Genomic DNA, 20727 nt, shown 5'->3' with positions numbered 1-20727 from the left:
CTCACAGCTAATAAGTATCTCGCAGTTGTGCTCCCACGATAGATCACGGGTCACACGGAAGCATGCGCCCGGACTCACGTTAAGCTGATAAATGCACCTGGGCTTGCACTTTGCTGACCTAAGTTGCCACCTGGTAAATCCTAAGGTGGTGCTTGGCAGGCCTTGCCTTGCTTGCGCGTTACGTCTCTGCCTGTCGGTAAAGGGTTACCCAATCAAAGTCTTTACCAAGAGTGAAGTGGACTGGCTCCTATGCATCACAAGCATCAGTCTTGGCCCAGGCACATTCATGGCCGGAGAGTGTGTATAAAGCAGCAGTGAGACTACGCGGCTGAGGTTGGGGATCAGAGGGAACTGGGGTCCAGGCCTGACCCTGTCTATGTCAAAGTGTAACAGAGGAATCTGATGCTGACCTCACAGTTATGAAAAGGACTACACAGAAACGAGTCATGTGGACTGCACAAAGATAACTGCAAATTATATTTAAATTTTTATGGGTACCTAAAATAAAAATGGAGTTACCTTCAAGCATTAGAGCCATCTAAGCTTAAATGACACATGAAGCTATGTGTCACAGGATGCCTGTGCCTAAAAGATTAAGTCGTCTTATCACTGTTAAATTTACTTAACTGCTGCCATCTGTAAACAGTCCGTCTCATTGCATAGACTTTATAGGAACAGTGAGGTCTAAGTAGACTTCATAGGAACAGTGAGGTCTAAGTAATTTCTGTTTCTAATACCCAACTGGCTCCTCTATAGTGTAAAAGTCCTGAAAAGAAACCAAGAAAGCCTACAGCGGACAGTGAGAACCAGCAGAGAGAAAGAAAGACCAAACCAATGCAATTCAGAAGGCCTGGAACCTGAATTAGCTAATGCCAAGGATACAGCCAGTTTTGCCACACCCAGCCTCAGAAAAATGTCCTCAGACCAGACCGTGTGGGTGTCAGAACGGGAAACAACTTTGAAATGGCGTACATTCAAGGACACACAAGATAGTGAGGCTCGGAGGATGAGCGAGGGTCAGAAGTGAAGGCTGTGGAGATGGGGAGAGGGGTTGGCAAAAGAAGTGAGCTGCCTAGGAGAGGGAAGAGATGGAGGAAAAGGAGGAGCTAAAGAGCTCTAGTCCTTAAGACAACATTTGGGCTGGGGCTATAGCTCAGCAATAAAGTGCTTGCCTACAGTGCAAAAGGCCCTGAGTTCAAGACCCAGGAACTCAGCCCAGAGGGCTGAGGGCAAAGTTCTTTGGAGTTGGCTGTTTAGGCTCCCACCAGGTCCTTTGTCTGGGCTCAGCTCTGTTTTCCCAAGAGCCAGGGCAGAGCTTCAGAGCAAGCTTGGGACTTGAGCAGCAAATCAGAGTCAACCCAAAGGTTCTGGCCCAAAAGACCAATGAAGATCGGCTGCCTGCCTCCCCTTAGAGCCACTGGTGCCATCTGCCTTCTAAAGGAAAGCCAGCTCTCGTTAACCTGCCAACGGTCAGGGATTCTCATTTGCTGGGTCCCCCTGAAGGGCACAAGGTCATCCTGGGCCTGCCTACATCACAAAGGCAGATCATTTAAGAAAATCACAGCAATTTTTAAAAGTTCCTTCCCCCACCCACCCCCCACCCCCGGTTTTTCAAGACAATTTCTTTTGTAGTCCTCGCTGTCCTAGATTCGCTTTGTAGACCAGGCTGGCCTCGAACTCACTGCCTGTCTCTGCCTCCTGAGTGCTAGGCGTAAAGGCGTGCACCACAGAACCAAGAACACATGGAAAAGTACGACAAAGTAGGTGAGGCGGTAACAGGCGGACTTCTGCCCTGGCCCAAGCCCAGCAGGCTGTGTCGTCTCCAGCAGTTTTCCTCAGTTTCTTTATTGGTGAAACAGAATCTCTTGCATAAGGCTTAGCTGGCTCAGGCAGTTATAAGGACAAAGACGCTTAGAACCCTGCCTGTCTGCTGAAAACTCTGCACCATCTGGGACCCTATGTAAGCCAGAGAAGCCTTTTCCTTTGTTCTTGTCTTCTTCTGGGCTGTGAAATGTATACGGCATTAAGCAGCACGTGTAATGCACAAGAGTAGTTAAATGATAGAAATAGGGGCTGGAGAGATGGCTCAGCACTTAAGAGCACTGTCAGCTCTTCCCAAGGTCCTGAGTTCAATTTCTAACAACCACACAGTGGCTCACAACCATCTACAATGTGATATGATGCCCTCTTCTGGGCTGCAGGTGTATGTGCAGGCAAAGCAATGTATATATAATAAATAAATAAATATTTCAAAAAACAATAAAAATAATAGTAACATCTATCTCCACCCCCATGTTAAGAAAAAGAACACAGGGGCTGGGGAGAGACGGTTCCTCCAGGAAAGCCATGCAAACGTGAGGACCTGAGTTCAGATCCCCACACACCACATAAAGCTGGATGCAGTAACACAAGCCTGTGATCTCGCTGATCCTACAGGAAGAGACAGAGAGCCCCTGGAAGCTCTCCAGCCAGCCAGCCCGGCACAGGCACTGGGAACAGGAGACTGTGTCTCAAACAGGGTGGATGGTGGAGATGGATGCCCGAGGTTACATGTATGATACGACATGTGCATGCCTCCCTTCACATGCACAAGCACATACCCCAGGATTTCAGAACTGCTCCCCTCCTTTTGTCAGCCCCCCTCCTGTTGGAGTACAGGCTCCTTCAAAACCACCTGCTAGTCAACTTTATTTTTTCTTTATGGTTTCATTAGATATGTACTATCAACCCCTCCCAAATATTCTGCTTTATTCTGGTATCCACACAGTTAAAAGCATCTTACGCACACAGGAACCGCAGCTCATTTTCTGTTTGGCCTCGGCCAAATTTCCAAAATTAAAACAATTATAAACAACACTGCCCTGGACATCCCCATTGCACACTTGGGGCAACATTCAGGGCAGTCTTTAAAAGTGTTTCCTGTCTATTAAATTATTCAAGAGAACCCGCAGAGCTAGGGGTGTTTAGCACGCACAAGGCACTTGTGGTACAAGCAGAAGAAGGCACCTCAAGGCTTTTGAATATATGCATATTATCTCCAACTGCCCACCAGGGAAGCCGGAACAATTTCCATTCACCATGTGGTTTTCACATGCCTGCTGCTCTGTGCCCTAGCCTTGCATTTTTTTAGATGTTATTAACATCATCCCAAAATAGCGTTTTGTTTTCATTGTGCCCCGATTCCACTCCTTAGGAGGCAACGGACTTTCTCTTGCCCATCTCTGTGTGAACATGGAGATTTCACAAGCCCTTTCTAAACCAACTCCTTGTTTCTCAGAATTGAGAATTCCTCTAGGAAGGGCAGGCAACATCTTTGGGCAAGAAAGAACAGGGTTTTGTTTTGTTTTGTTTTTCTTGCCTTATGGGAGTTTGATTCCCTCAGGCAAACCTGCTTCAGTTTAAAAGCCGACGTTACACTAAGACATCAAAGTTCACCATCATCCATTTGAAAGGTGCACACCAGGGAAGAGAATGAGATGGTGTGGGAGTGGAGCGCCTTATTGCATTTAAGTCAAGGAAAACTGGGGCTGGAGAGATGGCTCAGAGGTTCAAAGCACTGTCAGCTCTTCCAGAGGTCCTGAGTTCAATTCCCAGCAGCCACATGGTGGCTCACAACCATCTGTTCTGGGATCTAGTGCCCTCTTCTGGCATATAGATGTATGTGCAATCAGAATACTGCTTTTAAAAAAATGAATACATAAATAAATCTTTTTTTAAAAAAAGAAAAAACTATCCTGAGAAATAATGCCCACCGCAATGACTTCTTCCTCAGTGTCATGGCCTAACTGTTCCTAAGACACCTCCTGAAAGTCCGTTTTCCTGCACGATGTTTATGCATATGTGCTGACTTGTGCTCGTGTGAAGGCGCACATGCCACAGTGCACGTGTGGAGGTCAGAGGACAACTTTGGTTGCCAGCCCTCACCTTATTTACACCAAGCTAGCTAGCTGTGATCTTTTGGGGTATCCTCTTGTCTCCACCCCTATCTCACTGCAGGGGTGTTGGGATTAGAGACATATGGCATGGCACCTGGCTTTTATAGGGCGTCAGGGATTTGAACCCAGGTCATCAGGGTTATAGTTTTACCCACTGACCCATTTCCTCTGCCCAGTCTTAATTCTTAAAGATTTTTCCAGGCAGGGATCAGCTACAGGGGGAAAAGAAGAAACAGAGACAGGACAGTATAACAAAGAAAAACCAGTTCATGTAAAAGTCAACAAGCCTGTGAGTCATTTCTGATATTCTCTCTCTCTCTCTCTCTCTCTCTCTCTCTCTCTCTCTCTCTCTCTCTCTCTCTCTCCCTCTCTCTCTCCCTCTCCCTCTCCCTCCCCCCCTCCTTCCCTCTCTTTTTGGTTTTGGTTTTTCAAGACAGGGTCTCTCTGTGTAGCCTTGACTATCCTGGACTCACTCTGTAGACCAGGCTGGCTTCGAACTCACAGTGATCCACCTGCCTCTGTCTCCCAAGTGCTGGGATTAAAGGCATGCGCCACCACCGCCCAGTTCATCTCTGATATTCTATGGTCTCATCATGACCTCAAGTCCCACAGCCCCTATAGGACTCTGGTAAACCATCTGACCCTTGGACACTCGAGTGGTTCGACTGTGAGGTAAACAAACAGTGCGCACCACAGGGTCACATGAGGACGTCTGAGATGAGAAGCCGTCAGAGAATAACAGCAGCCACCTCCTACGTACCAGGGGGACTTGGGAATTACATTCTTATGGACAGCTGATAAAAGGCAGGCCAGGGAAGCTGATCTCACGTAGACGATGCGAAGACTGTGATAAACCTGGAGCTCCAACCACGTGAGGACCCAGCTTGAAGACGCCCAAGGTGAAGCAGGAAACGGTCCCTTAAAAGGTTGAGCCTGCCATGGCCTTGATCTTGGAATCCTATCCTCTAAATGGTAAGCAGTAACTCTCTATTGTTTTGTGATTGCAACACAAAACATTAAAAAAACAAAAAACAAAAAACTACGGTTAAGTGAGGCCTCCCGTTCTTTCATAGAAATTCTAGGCATAACTAGCATTTGGTTTTGTTTAGTAAATGAGAGAGTAGGTGACTACAAATCTATTCTAGAAACAGGAAGATTTTAAACATCATGAAGCCTTCTTGAAAAAGAAGAATATAACTGGAGGACTTATACCTCAAAACTTGGAAACAAGACGAGGTGGTCATGGCATAAGGATAGACCCAGTGACCAGAGGAAGAATGTCCAGGACAGGGACTTTGCTAAGACTTGATGGGAGAAAATGACCAAGCCTCTAGAGGAGAGATAATCTTTTTAAAACAAAGGATAATGTACTGACTAAACAGCCACATAAAATTAGCCTCAACCTTTGTATCGTACCAAACATCGAGTGTGAGCGCAGATGAAAACATATAAGGAAAATTCATATCAAGTTTCTAGACAAATCAGTGCACTATCCTCACAGCCCATGAAGGCACAAGCTGAAAGAATATCCGGAGAAGAAAATCTTAGCAATGAGATCATCAAACTTTAAAATATTTCCTCTGGGCATGACGGCGCACGTCCACGGATTAACCCAGCACTTGGGAGGCAGAGCCAGGCAGATCCTTTGAGTTCCGGGCCAGTGTGGTCTACAGAGTGAGTTACAAGCCAGCCAGGGCTATATATGGAGACCTTGTCTTAAAAATAAAAACAAACTTTAAAACTTTTCCTTGAAACACACCATGATGTTGTTACTGTCCTGTTTGCTTTCGGTTGCTATGATAAACGCCATGGCCTAAAGGAACTTTGGGGGGAGCTCGCAGCAGGAACCGGGAGACAGGAACTGAAGCAGAGACCATAGAGGGAGACAGTAATTAGGCTTTGCTCAGCTTGCTTTCTTATACAACCCAGACCACCTGCCTAAGGGTGACGCCGCCAACAAAGGACTGGGCCCTCCTCTTGTCATTTATCAAGAAAATGCCCAACAGACTTGCCCAGGAGCTAGCAGCTCTTTGATTGATGTTCCCTCTTTGCAGATGACTCCGTTGTATGTCAGGCGGACAAAAACTAACAAGCACCAATTACTTTCTGAAGATACAACAATGTTCTCAACAAGATGACAGTTTTTAAAAGGTGAAGGGAAAAGCTAGCCTCAATGTAATTTTGAGGCTTTCCCTAGCCCCAAATCTCACTGAAAATCACCTCCTAGCTCCACTCTTACAGTCTGACCACAAGACACTAGTCCATCCCTTCCCGTGTGCCTTAGTTACCTTTCTGTTTCTATCACCATGACCACGGCAGCTTATGGGAGAGAGTTTATTGGGGGCTCACAGTTTCAGAAAGTGAGTCGATAACAGTCATTAGTTGGGGGGCATGGCAGCAGGCAGGTAAAGTGCTGGAGCAGTAGCTGAGAGCTCACATCTGAGCCACAAGCATGAGGCAGAGAGGGGAGGGAGGGAAGGAGGGAGGGAGGGAGGGAGGGAGGGAGGGAGAGAGAGAGAGCTGACTGGAAATGGCACGGGCTTTTGAAACCTCAAAGTTCAAGCCAATGACTGTCCTTCTCCAACAAGGTCACACCTCCCAATCCTTCCCAAATAGTTCTGGCAAACTGTGGGCTAAGCATTCAAATATCTGAGCCTATGGGGGCCACTCAATGCACCACACCTGACTTCCAGGCCAGCTGGATAATGTCTGGTTAGTTTTTCTTCCCTGGTACAGGGCTGTGCTGTGTACATGCTATGCCTGTGCTCTACCACTGAGCTACCTCCCCAGACCCTGATAGCGTGATAACCACACATCTTATCTAAAGAGTATTGGGATAAGACTCACGTGTCTCGAGCCTCCAGAGAAGACAGTGCTGCGTGTTGGACTGGACGGGAGAGTGTCTTGCTTCAAAACAGGGCTGGGAGGATGTTTGGCATCTTCTCGACGGAAGGCTTTCAGGATATCGGGTGTGCTGGCCTTCTGGAGAGAGTGAGGACAGACATCATAGCCCTTGTCCCTGCTTGTCTGAGAGTCCAGCAAGCCAGCCTGCATCTGTGAACTGTGTCTCTAACGCTCAAATTTCTAGTGGACGAGTAGAAAGCCACGTGTCTGGATGAACGCGCACACTGCCACCACCACACCAGCAGGGCCCCTGAGGCAGAATCATTAGGGACACTCCAAAGCTTTTAACAGGTGGGTTGCTTTGGAATATAGAACATGTTAAAGAAGTTTAAGTTCTGGCTTTAGTAATAGCCATGACATGTAATCACATGAAATACAGTACTCATACTGATGAACAAGATTACTTCTAATGTGACCATAAACAGGGGAAATGCATCTTTAAATTGTATTTATTCAGCTGGGTGGGGAGGCACACCCCTTTAATCCCAGCCCTCGGGAGGCAACATCTAAAGCCGGGTTCTACTCCTGGCACCATCCTCACTAGCTGTGAGTGGCTGGGTGTGTTGGCTGGCCTCCGATCATGGTCACGGGGGCCATGTTATCTTCTCTGATAACTCAGGCAACTAAGGTTCCATCTGCCCAGAACAAAGTTCTTTGGAAGTGGACCTCATGCTAGCCCCCACCTGCCCTCTGGAAGAAAAGAGGTCAGCTCCAGGGAGGCCATTGTGAGCTGGTACTTGTTTGCACTTGGGAACTTCAAAAGCCCTCCTGAGTACATCTCAAATATTTGAGGCACATGTCACTGGAAAACCACCAGCATCAGCAGGCCCTTATCACCCAGACGCTCAGCAGAAACGCCTCAGGGACTCTGAATCTCATCACCAGTGAGGACTCCATGATGTGGGAGTCCGCGTTTCAAGTGTCTGCTGACTCTGCTCCGGCCACAACCAACAGCTGGAGTAGTTACTCTAGAGCTCGGCCACAGCATTCCTGCCTCCAGACATGTAACGGTGGGCATAGGTCCTAACCTCTCTAAGCCTTCGTGTCTCTCAGTGAAGAACAGGGCTACCCTTAACACCCTTCTCGTAGGACTGACAGTCCGTGTAAAGGTCTGCACAGAGTCTAGCACATCCTAACATGCTGAGGTTCAGAGAATCTATCAGGTGATGTAGATGGTAAAATGGAGGCTGTATACAGGAGCTCCATGTTAGGCAAGCAGTTTCCTACTGTTTTTATTTTACCAAGGGGCATCCTGGGCTCAGGTGGAGAGCAGGACTTAAAAATCTCTAGAGCAGCCAGGCATGGTGGCTCACACCTTTAATCTTAGCACCTGGGAGGCAGAGGCAGGATGATCGCTGTGAGTTCGAGGCCAGCCTGGTCTACAAAGCGAGTCTAGGACAGCCAAGGCTACAGAGAGAAACCCTGTCTCGAAAAACAAAACAGAACAAACAAACAAACAAAAAATCTCTAGAGCAGTGTTCCTCAGCCTTCCTAACGCTGTGACCCTTTAATACAGTTCCTTGTGCTGTGATGAGCCCCAACTATAAAATTAATTTTGTTGTTACTTCATAACTGTAATGTTGCTACTGTTATGAATCTTCATATAGACATTTTTGGAGATAGAGCTTTGCCAACGGGGTGGAGACTCACAGGTTGAGAGCCACTGCTGTAGAGCATCTTTCAGAGGCTCACCATCGTCTCAAAAAAGGACAGACTGGGGACGGCATGGATGGAGGGACATAGGTCCTGCAGAGCTCAGCAGGTCAGTCACACTGGCTTGCAAACAGACACTGGCCACTGCCAGCCAGGTCACCTGGGCCGGACTGGAACCCAGTGCACCTGCTTTTGGCATAACCCATGTGGCAGAGAGCAGAGTGCCTTCCTGGGTAAGCTCTCTTGCTTTAGATCACAGGGCAGGAGCCCCGCCTCTTGCTCACTTACGCATGAGTTTAGGTTTTTCCCACATTCCATCAGGGGGCCAGGCAGAGCCTAACCCGAGCTTCTTTGCCTTGAATGGCAATAGGAAGGCCTCCTAATCATGAGAAGAAACTTGCAGACCCCCAGGAAATGGCAGGTCAGCCTGCAAGGAAGGCCTGCTTTTGGTGTGGCACTGAAACAAGTGAGAAGTGACCTCAGGAACTTGGGATCAGGTTAATGACAGCTTTCTGGGGTGATTTGGAACCATTATTGGTTTTATCCTTTTTTTTTTTTTTCTGTTTTCAGGAAGAGGAGTCTCATGTTATTTCTCAAGTTGGCTTCCAACGCCTTGATTCAGTCAAACCTCCTGCCTCAGCCTCCTAAGTAACTGGAAATACAGACACAAGCTATCGCTTCTGGCTCGGATCTAAAACTCTCTGCCTCCTTTGGTCATGTGTGCCCGAATACAGACTAAATATAATTAGCTTTTCCTGCCTGACTAAGGTTTCCTAACAAAAGAAAAGTAAATGTAGAGGAAAACAGGCCAGAAAATCCAGGAAAGGTGACATGAAGGCAGTCCGTGCAGAACCCAGTAGACCTTAGCGCATACCCTGGTGGTGACGTGGACCGCAGTGTCGGACTGGCTCCGCCTCTCCGTGTGGCCCACACACTGCCTGGGGTCCATGGCCAGAAGATTCTTCTCAGAGGTCATGTCATTCTGGGACTTAGAGAGCTCTAGAATACAAGAGGTGACAGTCAGGAGCACGAAGCTTTGTCACGACCCAAGGGAGCCTTCTTCTGGGGTGCCCCACCACCCACAGATCCTAGAGGCCAGAAAAATCACAAAAAGATGACTAGGTGAGGGTGGCAGGTCTACAACAGAACAGAGGGCACCAGGGGTGACCAGACATTGTATGCCACATGTTGGGGCAGGTGTAGACACGATCACATCAGGTGCACCTCTGCAATTAGGGCTCCCTGCACCTATGGGGCAATAGGGCAGCTGTGCTGTGACACAGGTGTCCTGCCTCTTTGGATTTTAGTGGCTGTTGGGATTAATTCTGAGGTACTGATTCCATGGTAGCCTTCGACTGAGGGAGGTGAACCAGATTGGCAGAAGGAAGTCTCGCCTGGGTTAAGGAATCTATAAGGCCAACTGGCTGACTGAATTAGTCTGATTGTAGAGTTTGAATGATGCAGGTTCAAAGCCAGATCATCTCTAGCTGTCTTTGGTTTCCTTAACAGACATTCAGCGCCAACCTCTGTGTGAGTTAACGTCCTCCTTACGACTATTAGGTCAACCCTTCTGGAATATATAAACAACCTCCTAGCTTCCATTGACCTGAAGGGGCTAAGAATGTCATCAGATAACGTCTGGGGCCTGTAACAGAGGTTCTGCAGATTTTCATGAAACGTTTTACCACGTTTGATTGTAGTATTTGTAATAACCTGGGCCACTCATATTTGGCTCCAGAACAAACTGTCTCTCCTTTCCTCTGACGTGAGAGCTGTGTTCTTGCATTGATAGAGAATTCACATAAGCCACATGGACTTGGGCAGGGGTCTGACTTAGATGGCTGCCATGGGATGAGCGCCAGCTGTGTGGGGAAGAAACAGCTGTCACAGCTTGGCTGATAGCCACAGAGGAGCAAATAGGCCCATGAAATTCAGTGATTTCCTTCTCCCAAAAGAGACCCAGGACAGCCCACTGCTCATCTGACAAAGCAGGGCTTTCATTCCAGCTGTCTGTGTGACGGGAGCCTGTGTGGAATACAGACAACTCATTCAAATCAAATTGTTCCATTGGCTCCGGGTCGTCAACAGCGAGACCATCCACAGGCAGCTACAGAAAGGGGGCAGCAAGTGGAAGACAAGGAGCAGAGGAAGAGAAAGGTATGCTCAAGATCCTTTTGGATCTGCTCTAACACTGCCCAGAGCATCAGAAACGGAAACAAAGCATATGCGAACAGAAGAAATGCTGACAGCACTGGGATGGCAGCTCATGGTAGGCCGGGCTTAACTGCACCTGCGACTGGGGGATTACTACCACCTGCAGGAAAGTGTACCAGTGAGAGGAATGGACAAGTGGCAGATACCGGGTTCCGCCAGCCAGAAATGCCCTGGCCTTGGATTCATTGCAAGGTAGTTTTGTGTTTTGTTTTCATTCCTTTGGAATCCTTTGTGCTGCTGAGCTGGGCGAGGCTGATGGACTGAAATGGCACCTGAGGTCCTCCCCAAGGAGCCAGAGGCTGCTCTGTTGACCCGTGGCTTTCCCATCTGAGGCTGCCTGGCCTGGCCTGGTCTGCACAGGGCAGGATGGAAGCACACATCCTGGATGTCACTTACTTTTCATCTGGGTGGTGACTGACAGAAACAAGTTTTCCACGGACTTATTAAATCCTCGAAAGTGACCAAGTTCCTGTAACTAAAAGAGAAACAAGAGAATGTTCTGTTAGACCACCACCCGCCTTTGCCCCACCGTCTCCAGGCTGCCAGCCTCCAAACGCTGCGGGTGAGAAGGGGTGGGAAAAGTGTGTGGGTGAGTCTGGAGGGGGCAGGGCACAGCCCCCAGGCATCCCTGGCACTCAGCCATCTTTCTCTGTGTCTTGCAGCCTCATTAAAGGATGGAGCGTTATCAATGGGCACTTCACAAGATAACAACTACCTCTTAGACATAATGACTGGCATTTCACTGGCTCAAAGACGGCACTCAGCTAATTACTGCCTGTTTGGCCGCCTTCCTCTTCTAGCTCTACCTAAATCCTATGTAGACAGAATGCAGGCAACGTGGGGGCTGAGGGTATTAGGAGCAAGGTGACCAACACTGGAAACAAAGAGCTCTCTCTCCCAAAAGGGAACACAGAAAAGGGGAAAACAGTAATTTTGTCCAGGCCTAATCCATCCATCTACCCTGTTATCGCCCATCTAGCTGCTCGCTCTCCCACTGTCTATCCATGTATCCATTATTTATTCATCTATCTATCTGTATCTACCTACCCACTCATCTGTCTATCCCTCTGTATCCCACCCATCCATCCATCCATCCACCCACCCACCCACCCACCCATCCAGCCAGCCACCCACCCATCCATCCATCCACCCATCCACCCATCCACCCATCCACCCATCCACCCATCCACCCATCCATCCATCCACCCACCCACCCACCCACCCATCCACCCACCCACCCATCTACCCACCCATCCATCCATCCATCCACCCATCCATCCACCCATCCACCCACCCATCCACCCACCCACCCATCCATCCACCCATCCATCCATCCATCCACCCACCCACCCATCCACCCATCCATCCATCCATCCATCCATCCACCCATCCACCCACCCATCCATCCACCCATCCACCCACCCACCCATCCATCCATCCATCCATCCATCCATCCACCTACCCATCCATCCATCCATCCACCCATTCATCCACCCACCCATCCATCCATCCATCCATCCATCCACCCATCCACCCACCCATCCACCCACCCATCCACCCACCCACCCATCCATCCACCCATCCATCCATCCACCCACCCATCCATCCACCCATCCATCCATCCATCCATCCATCCATCCATCCATCCATCCACCTATCCATCCATCCACCCACCCATCCATCCACCCACCCACCCATCCATCCACCCATCCATCCATCCATCCATCCATCCATCCACCTATCCATCCACCCATCCACCCACCCACCCATCCATCCACCTATCCATCCATCCATCCATCCACCTATCCACCCATCCATCCACCCATCCATCCATCCATCTATCCATCCACCCATCCACCCATCCAGTTTCCACTTGTCTATCCATTGCCTCCTCAACGTCCCATGTACCCATGCACTCACTGACCACTCCATCTATCCATCCAACCATCCAGAGACCATCTACCCCACTCGCTGACTATCCATTTGTTCACCTTCTCGCTATCTATTCACTTGCCTACTTCCGTCAACCCATGCAATATCGACCCACCCAACAACCCATTTATCCACACTTGCAGTGTCCGTCCTTTCATGTCCCTTAGAACACAGTCATAGGAGAAAACAGAATAGAGTTGTGAGGTTCGCCCTGGGGTGTCTGTGAACTTGAAAAAGAATGAACATCTTTTTGTCTCTCAAAAAGACACATATATTATCCCACATAGGACATGATTGTTCCTTTTTATGTGCAGATTGATAAAGATAATAAAAGCCAAGTCACTTTTATTTCCAAGTGCACACAGGCATTATCCTGTGTTGGAGACAGGTCAGATAAAGAATTATTTTCACTTCTCAGGTGGAAAATCAAGATAACACTCTGAGGTCACACAGATAAATTCTTGGGCCAGAAATAGTTATAATAGTTATGGTCTCCCCAGAGCCTGTAAATACTAAGATACCCCTCAGGCACACCACTTACACACACTCACACAGCCCTACACACACACACACACACACACACACACACACACACACACACACACACACTTAAAGGCACAGCACAGAGTTGGGGACAAAAGTTGGAGACAAGACTCAGGACAAAATGTCTCAGGGTACAAGCAGGAGGAGCCAGCAGAGACTGCAGATGGTCCCTGGCCACAGAACAAAAATAAAATGGCTTCTCCACCTCTTGCTCCAGCTGAGTCAGATCCACATGCTCCAAGGCTGCTGTGCCAATGCTCCAGCATCCTAACCTGGCCTTCCCTCCCACATCCCGCCCAGGGACCCACAGACAGCCAAGTTACCCTGCCGGGACTGCCGCTGCACTGGCTCTCACTGAGAGGCGGTGGCGTCGGAGGGACCACAGAGATTTTGCTGCCAAGGAGAAACATAAGGATAATGGGTTAGAACTCCCAAGTTAGTGGTTACAGATTTACAAACGTGTGACTTTATCATTCAAGCTCTAGCTTGGCTTGTGTCTCACTTCCTTTTAAAGAAAACGATGTGGGAACATGGCTTGACCCTGCCTCGCTGTGCTCTGGTGTCTGGGTATGGACACGAAGGTGTCACTGCCTTTAGTCCAGGCTTCAACTGACTTCTCCAGAACATTCTGAAGCCACCATGGGACCTTGGCCCCCCACTGAGCCTCTTGAACCCACACTTCATATGTGAGGTCCTATTTGGATTTGTGCACTTGTAGTGCAAACCACACTCTCAGAAGAGCCAAACGTGAAAGGAAAAGCAAAGAACTAAACACTTTGAGAAATACTGGAAACATGAGCTAAAAGAAGAAAGAACAAATGGGGTGGGGGAGGGGAATACGAAATTAACAAGTGTGTGTGGCCGCATGCCCGCAATTTCAGAGCCGGGTAGGCTGCTGCGGCAGGAAGAGCGTCAGGACCCTGTGCCAGCCTGGACTACATAGCAATGGCCAGACAGGGGCAAGGCCCTATCTAGGGGAGGATGAGGAAGATGAGGAGGAAGAGGAAGGGGAGGAGGAGGGGGAGAGGAGGGGAGAGGAGGGAAAGAGGAGGGAAGGAGAGGAGGGAAAGAGGAGGGAAGGGGAGGAGGTTCTAAGTTTTGAGGCTGGATAAATTTCATCATAAGCCAAAATATGTAGCACCCCTGGAAACTCTAGGTAACAATCACTAAACTCAGCGGGATGGGGTACGTGTGTGATTCCTGCCGCCTCAGGCTGTCAGAGACTCAGAACTCTGTGCAAAGACGTAAACATCTCTCAGAAGGCATCAACAGCCAATGAGTATTTTTTGTTCCATAAACATATTAGGTGCATGCCCAGCCCCAGGGAAGATGCCAGAGCGTAGAGTGTCATCAGTAGTTCGTTCTTTGTGACATCTCAGGAGAGTCTGAGGGGCAAAATGTGCGTAAAAACCTGCACGTTCCTCTCAATCTTTTCCAGGAACTTTATAACTTAAAAGGCCACATCCCAGAGCAGTGACCTCTTTCAGGGCGTCCTCTGAGCCCCTGCTGACGTGGGACACTCTGCACTCACCTCAGCCGCTGATAAGATTGCAGGAGCTTCGCCCCAGCAGTCTCGAGTTTGCCTGGAGGAGGGAACAAGTCAAGGTCAGTCAGTGCTAAGAGTTCAAGGCAGGTGACACAAGCACAGAAGCCAATGCATTCAGATTATTTTAATATCACTTCTTGCTAGTAAAAAAGAGATCCTTTGGGGGTGACAAAAAATGCTCAGAATCAGATCGTGAAGGATTGGAGAGATGGCTCAGCAGGTAAAGGCCATGGCTGCCAAACTCACCAACCTGAGCTTCGTCCCCAAAGTCCACACGGTGCAGGGAGAGGGACAACTCCTGCAAGTTGTTCTCTGATCACCACACATGTGCCTGGCACATTCACGCATGTATACATGCACACACATGCACACACACACTATTGTGTAGGGTTGGAGAAACAGTTCAGCAGTGAACAGCACTGATCATCTTGCAGAGGACCTGGATTTGATTCCCAGCACCCACAGAGCAGCTCACAACAATCTGCAACTCCAATTCCAGGGCATTCAATGCCTTTTTCTGGCCTCTGTGGGCATGCATGTGGAAAACACACTTACAGACAGACAGACCACCCATACACATAAGATAAAAAATAATAAACATAAAAATATAGGAGGTAAGGTTATTGTGTAACTTTCTGTCCACTGGACAGTCATTGACTTGTTAATAGCTAGCCCCCCCCCATGCACACACACACATACACACACACACACACACACACACACACACACACACACACACACACGCACGCACAATCCGTCATGTCTGAGAATGACCAATTCTATTAGACATTAACATTGAGTTAGACTTTCTAAATCTGGGTAATTTAAAACAATCCTTCAAGTTCCCCAGTTCCTTCGCCTAGGAAACACCACATAATTGAATGTATCCCTGGAAATGCCCCTTGTGATGAAGATTTAAAATAATCTCTTTAAAAATGTAATCTGCTTAAGTCCAGTCAGAGTGACTAATCATCTCCAAATGAGACTGCACCTGCCATGGTAGCCCCCTTTTGCTTCGCAATGTACTAGCCCTCCCAAACAAAACTCTGCCTGTCCCTAATCCTGGGACCCCCACAGTGGTTCTTGGCTACCAGCATGTGGGGGGGGGAATGGGGAGGATGGGGGTGTGGGGGGCATGTGGAGGGGGCTGTAGCACAGTAGTCACCTTGCAGCTCAAGGTGACATCCAGAGCCTCCACTCTGCCCAACCCAGTAGACTACTGCTCTGGGACTCAGGCCGGTTCTTGTGTTGTCTGGAAGATTAATTCACGTCACAGATTCGGGTGTGGGTGCTACTCAAGCATGCACTGACAGAATAGGATGTTGGGGGCAATGGGGTAGGCAAGAGGGGCCTCTAGGAGGGACAGCCAACACCCAGAGTTAAGCCCTGATGTCAAGCCCCAACCCTCAAAGCAGGGTGTAGCCCCAGCTCAGGTCTTTAGCTGGGCTGGTCCTAGAAGGGGAAACGAAGAGAGGAGAAGAGAGAGAGACAGGAAAGCGGGCAACACTGCATAGCCAGCAGGACCCCAGGCAAAGGCACAGGGACTGTGAGCTCCGAGCACCCTCCTCATGGTCCATTTCCCTTCCCTTGGCCCCTCTCACTGTGTGTCCTTGGATACCTGGCCCTGAGGCATAACCCCCAAGGCCCCTGTCCTTCCCCGACCCCAAATCTGATGCTAATTCTGTCACCCAAGGCCTAATCACAAGCCCTATATGGCATCCCTGTGGTGTTGCCTCCCTGGGCTCCTCCATGCCCTTAGTTCCTCATTGCTTTCCCTGGGCCACACCTGACCCCAGGCTCCACAATTACTGTCACCCCCCACCTCGTTTCTTTGAGCTACCTCCCCAGGCATTCCTACCTCAGGCTCTTATCTCAACCCCTCTGCCTGGCGTCCACATTTCAGAAAGTGGCCTTGCTGCTGTGCACCTGGCTCTCTGCTGCCCCCTGCTGGCTGTGGCAAGCTGAGGCCCAAGACCAAATGGGAAGCACTTCTGTTCTCAGGGGTAGAGAGATGATGCCGCGGCTAAGAGCACTTGTTGCTCTTGCAGAGGATGCAGGTTCAGTTCTCAGCACCCACAAGGTGGCTCACCACCTCCTGCAACTCAGTTTCCTGACACACATGTGGCGCACATTCATACATACAGGCAAAACACTCATACACACAAAGTAAAATATAATCTTTAAAACAACAACAACAACAACAAAAAACAACAAAAAAACTCTTAGCTTTCAACATAAGTTTGCCTCAAATCCATGTTTTGTTTTGTGGGGAAATAGGAGGCTACCCAGAACCCCCAATTCACCCTTCCTTGTAGATTCAGAACCTACGTGGCAGGAGATCCTAAAATGAGGGTCCTTGGATGGGCACAGCATCTGAGGCATGCTGCCAATATGGCTTCTGTTCATCCCTAGTCACTCCCATTTCCCTTACCCTTTGCTTTTAGCTCTTGAAAACCAGTGAATCTTCATTTTTAAAAACACGTTTGTAATTCCTGTAGCCCTCTGAGGAAATGTGCACAGACAGATTCTCCTGGAGTTCAGGGGAGTAGGGAGGAGTAAGGAGGAGTAGGGAGGAGTAGGGAGGAGTAGGGAGGAGTAGGGAGGAGTAGGGAGGAGTAGAGAGGAGTAGGGAGGAGTAGGGAGGAGTAGGGAGGAGTAGGGAGGAGTAGGGAGGAGTAGAGAGGAGTAGGGAGGAGTAGAGAGGAGTAGGGAGGAGTAGGGAGGAGTAGGGAGGAGTAGGGAGGAGTAGGGAGGAGTAGAGAAGAGTAGGGAGGAGTAGGGAGGAGTAGGGAGGAGTAGGGAGGAGTAGGGAGGAGTAGGGAGGAGTAGGGAGGAGTAGAGAGGAGTAGGGAGGAGTAGAGAGGAGTAGGGAGGAGTAGAGAGGAGTAGGGAGGAGTAGAGAAGAGTAGGGAGGAGTAGGGAGGAGTAGGGAGGAGTAGAGAAGAGTAGGGAGGAGTAGGGAGGAGTAGGGAGGAGTAGGGAGGAGTAGGGAGGAGTAGGGAGGAGTAGGGAGGAGTAGGGAGGAGTAGGGAGGAGTAGGGAGGAGTAGAGAAGAGTAGGGAGGAGTAGGGAGGAGTAGGGAGGAGTAGGGAGGAGTAGGGAGGAGTAGGGAGGAGTAGAGAGGAGTAGGGAGGAGTAGAGAGGAGTAGGGAGGAGTAGAGAGGAGTAGGGAGGAGTAGAGAAGAGTAGGGAGGAGTAGGGAGGAGTAGGGAGGAGTAGAGAAGAGTAGGGAGGAGTAGAGAGGAGTAGGGAGGAGTAGGGAGGAGTAGGGAGGAGTAGGGAGGAGTAGAGAGGAGTAGGGAGGGGTAGGGAGGGGTAGGGAGGGGTAGGGAGGGGTAGGGAGGGGTAGAGAGGAGTAGGGAGGAGTAGAGAAGAGTAGGGAGGAGTAGAGAGGAGTAGGGAGGAGTAGGGAGGAGTAGGGAGGAGTAGGGAGGAGTAGAGAGGAGTAGAGAGGAGTAGGGAGGAGTAGGGAGGAGTAGGGAGGAGTAGAGAGGAGTAGGGAGGGGTAGGGAGGGGTAGGGAGGGGTAGGGAGGGGTAGGGAGGGGTAGGGAGGGGTAGAGAGGAGTAGGGAGGAGTAGAGAAGAGTAGGGAGGAGTAGAGAAGAGTAGGGAGGAGTAGGGAGGAGTAGGGAGGAGTAGAGAAGAGTAGGGAGGAGTAGAGAGGAGTAGGGAGGAGTAGGGAGGAGTAGGGAGGAGTAGGGAGGAGTAGAGAGGAGTAGGGAGGGGTAGGGAGGGGAAAGGAGGGGTAGGGAGGGGTAGGGAGGGGTAGGGAGGGGTAGGGAGGAGTAGGGATGGAGAGGTTGTATCCTGCCCAGCAGCAGGCAAGAGCAACTCTTGGATGGCTAAAGCTCCTTGCAAGGCCATGTGACTTATTATGTTAAAGGTAGCTCTAGCAAACAGGAGTGCTCATGGGCGCGCGCACACACACACACACACACACACACACACACACACGCACACACACACAATTTTCAACATGAGAGGGACATTCTCACTTTGGTCACATTACAGTCCCCTTTTCCTAAGTAGGTACCTAGTCACGCAGAGTGAAAGCCCAGGGCTCAGAGCTCCCTGCATTCTGAGACGCTTTCTCACAGTGCGCTCTGTTCTTAGCTTAAAGTATAGAACATGGGGAAAACAGGTCTGTTTTATCTGCCCTCAGCTGATAAAGACACTACAGTCCTTCTCTGGCAGGGCTATTTTCTTATAAAAGAGGAAACTTGAACCCGAGCTGGACCCACTGAGAGGGAGACTACATGGAGGTGGTGACATAACAGTAGAGGCGGGGCTGGAGAGATGGCTCAGTGGTTAAGAGCACCACCTGCTCTTCCAAAGGTCCTGAGTTCAACTCCCAACAACCACATGGTGGCTCCCAACCATCTATAATATAACCTGGTGCCCTCTTCTGACCTGCAGGTAAACAAGCAGACAAAACTGTATACATAATAATAAAATAAATCTTAAAAAAAAAAAAAACAGTAGAGGCAGTGCAAGGGTAAAGCTTCTAAACACCAGGGACGTGCCAGGGGCTGCTGAGACGGGGAAGCAAGGTGTCCTGGACACCTTGGTCTTAGGCTTGCAGTCTTTAAGATATCAAACAATAACTCTTTATTGCTTGGCGCTATGAAAGTAACAAAGGACATGTCCCCCCCCCCTTTTTTTTGTGGTGCCCTAGGAAGCCAGACTAGAGACTCTTTGTGTCTTATTCACCATTTTCCTCTCCAGGGTCACCTGCTGCCACTACCGTCTCATATACTTGGTTCTGGCCAGGTCAGCTTCCCAGACACACTGTGTCCCTAAGCCTCTCTCCACCAACAGGACCTTGTCTGTACCTCTTGTTCCTGTCTCACTAAAGGTTTATTTACAGAGATAGGACCACTGTGTGCTCTTAGTTTTAACTGTCAATCTGGTGCAATCAATTGCAGAGTTGCCTGGATCTGAGAGATTGTCTTGGTTATTAACCGACATAGGGGGAGCCAGCCCACTATGGGCAGCACCATCCCCTAGTTAGGGGCCCTGCATTGTGTAAGACTGAAGAAAGCCAGCTAAGTGTAAGAAGCAAGCAAACAAGAGTGCACTTGTTTCTCTCTGCGCTTGACTGTGGATGCAACATGACCAGCTGCTTGCGTCCCTGCCTTGACTCCCTTCAGTGATGAGTGTGACCTGAAATTGTGAGCGCTTGACTGTGGATGCAATATGACCAGCTGCTTGCGTCCCTGCCCTGACTCCCTTCAGTGATGAGTGTGACCTGAAATTGTGAGCCCTTGACTGTGGATGCAATATGACCAGCTGCTTGCGTCCCTGCCCTGACTCCCTTCAGTGATGAGTGTGACCTGAAATTGTGAGTCACACAAACCCTTCACTCCCCTGAGTTGCTTTTGGCTGTTTTATCACAGCAACAGAAATGAACCTGGAACAACGAGCGACTGTCATGGGGAGGCTGGCCTCCCACAGTGGCTATAATACAGACTTAAGTCCCTGTGCCTTCCCCCACAGGAAGCTGTGTGTGTGTGTGTGTGTGTGTGTGTGTGTGTGTGTGTTCACATTGCCCATTAGATTGAGAAATCTGAGGACACAAGCCTTATTTATTCATCCCAGGTTCCCAGAAGGCAGCTTTCCACGCAAGGGTCATGAGTATAGCGTTGAAAGGAATGACACTATCTAAGTAGTAACAATAGGCTCACTGAGTCTTCCTGACCAACAGCTCATAAGGAGGTATCCCAAAGCCATCAATCTGTGAAAGGGGCCGGGCATGATGGCACACACCTTTAATCCCAGCACTCGGGAGGCAGAGACAGGTAGATTGCTGTGAGTTCGAGGCCAGTTTGGTCTACAAAGCGAATCTAGGACAGCCAAGGCTAACACAGAGAGACCCTGTCTCGAAAAACAAAAACAAAACAAAACAAAAACAAAAAATCTGGGAAAGAGGTGGTGAGGACTCGGGAGGGTTTTACAGAGCTGGGAAGGAGGTAGAAAAGGTTTGGGGAGCGTTATCAGAGT

At 49.4% G+C, this 20727-nt stretch overlaps 1 protein-coding gene across 6 annotated transcripts in view; it reads right to left on the bottom strand.

The window, feature by feature from the left end:
• SYTL3 (synaptotagmin like 3) overlaps positions 1-20727 on the bottom strand; it is an 84796-nt gene that overhangs the window by 18546 nt on the left and 45523 nt on the right. For all 6 annotated transcript variants that reach the window (XM_084777542.1, XM_084777539.1, XM_084777543.1 and 3 more), the window contains 5 exons: positions 14713-14764; positions 13505-13574; positions 11103-11181; positions 9367-9491; positions 6783-6917 (listed from right to left, as the gene is read on the bottom strand). In XM_084777542.1, the coding sequence (XP_084633668.1) occupies positions 6783-6917; positions 9367-9491; positions 11103-11181; positions 13505-13574; positions 14713-14764 (461 nt within the window). The remainder of the gene's footprint in view (positions 1-6782; positions 6918-9366; positions 9492-11102; positions 11182-13504; positions 13575-14712; positions 14765-20727) is intronic.

This window comes from Acomys minous, assembly GCF_964271855.1.
Source record: "Acomys minous genome assembly, chromosome: 3".
NCBI classification, from domain to species: Eukaryota; Metazoa; Chordata; class Mammalia; order Rodentia; family Muridae; genus Acomys; species Acomys minous.
The sequence above is the reverse complement of the archived record's forward strand: the minus strand, read 5'-3'. Positions and strand labels throughout refer to the sequence as shown.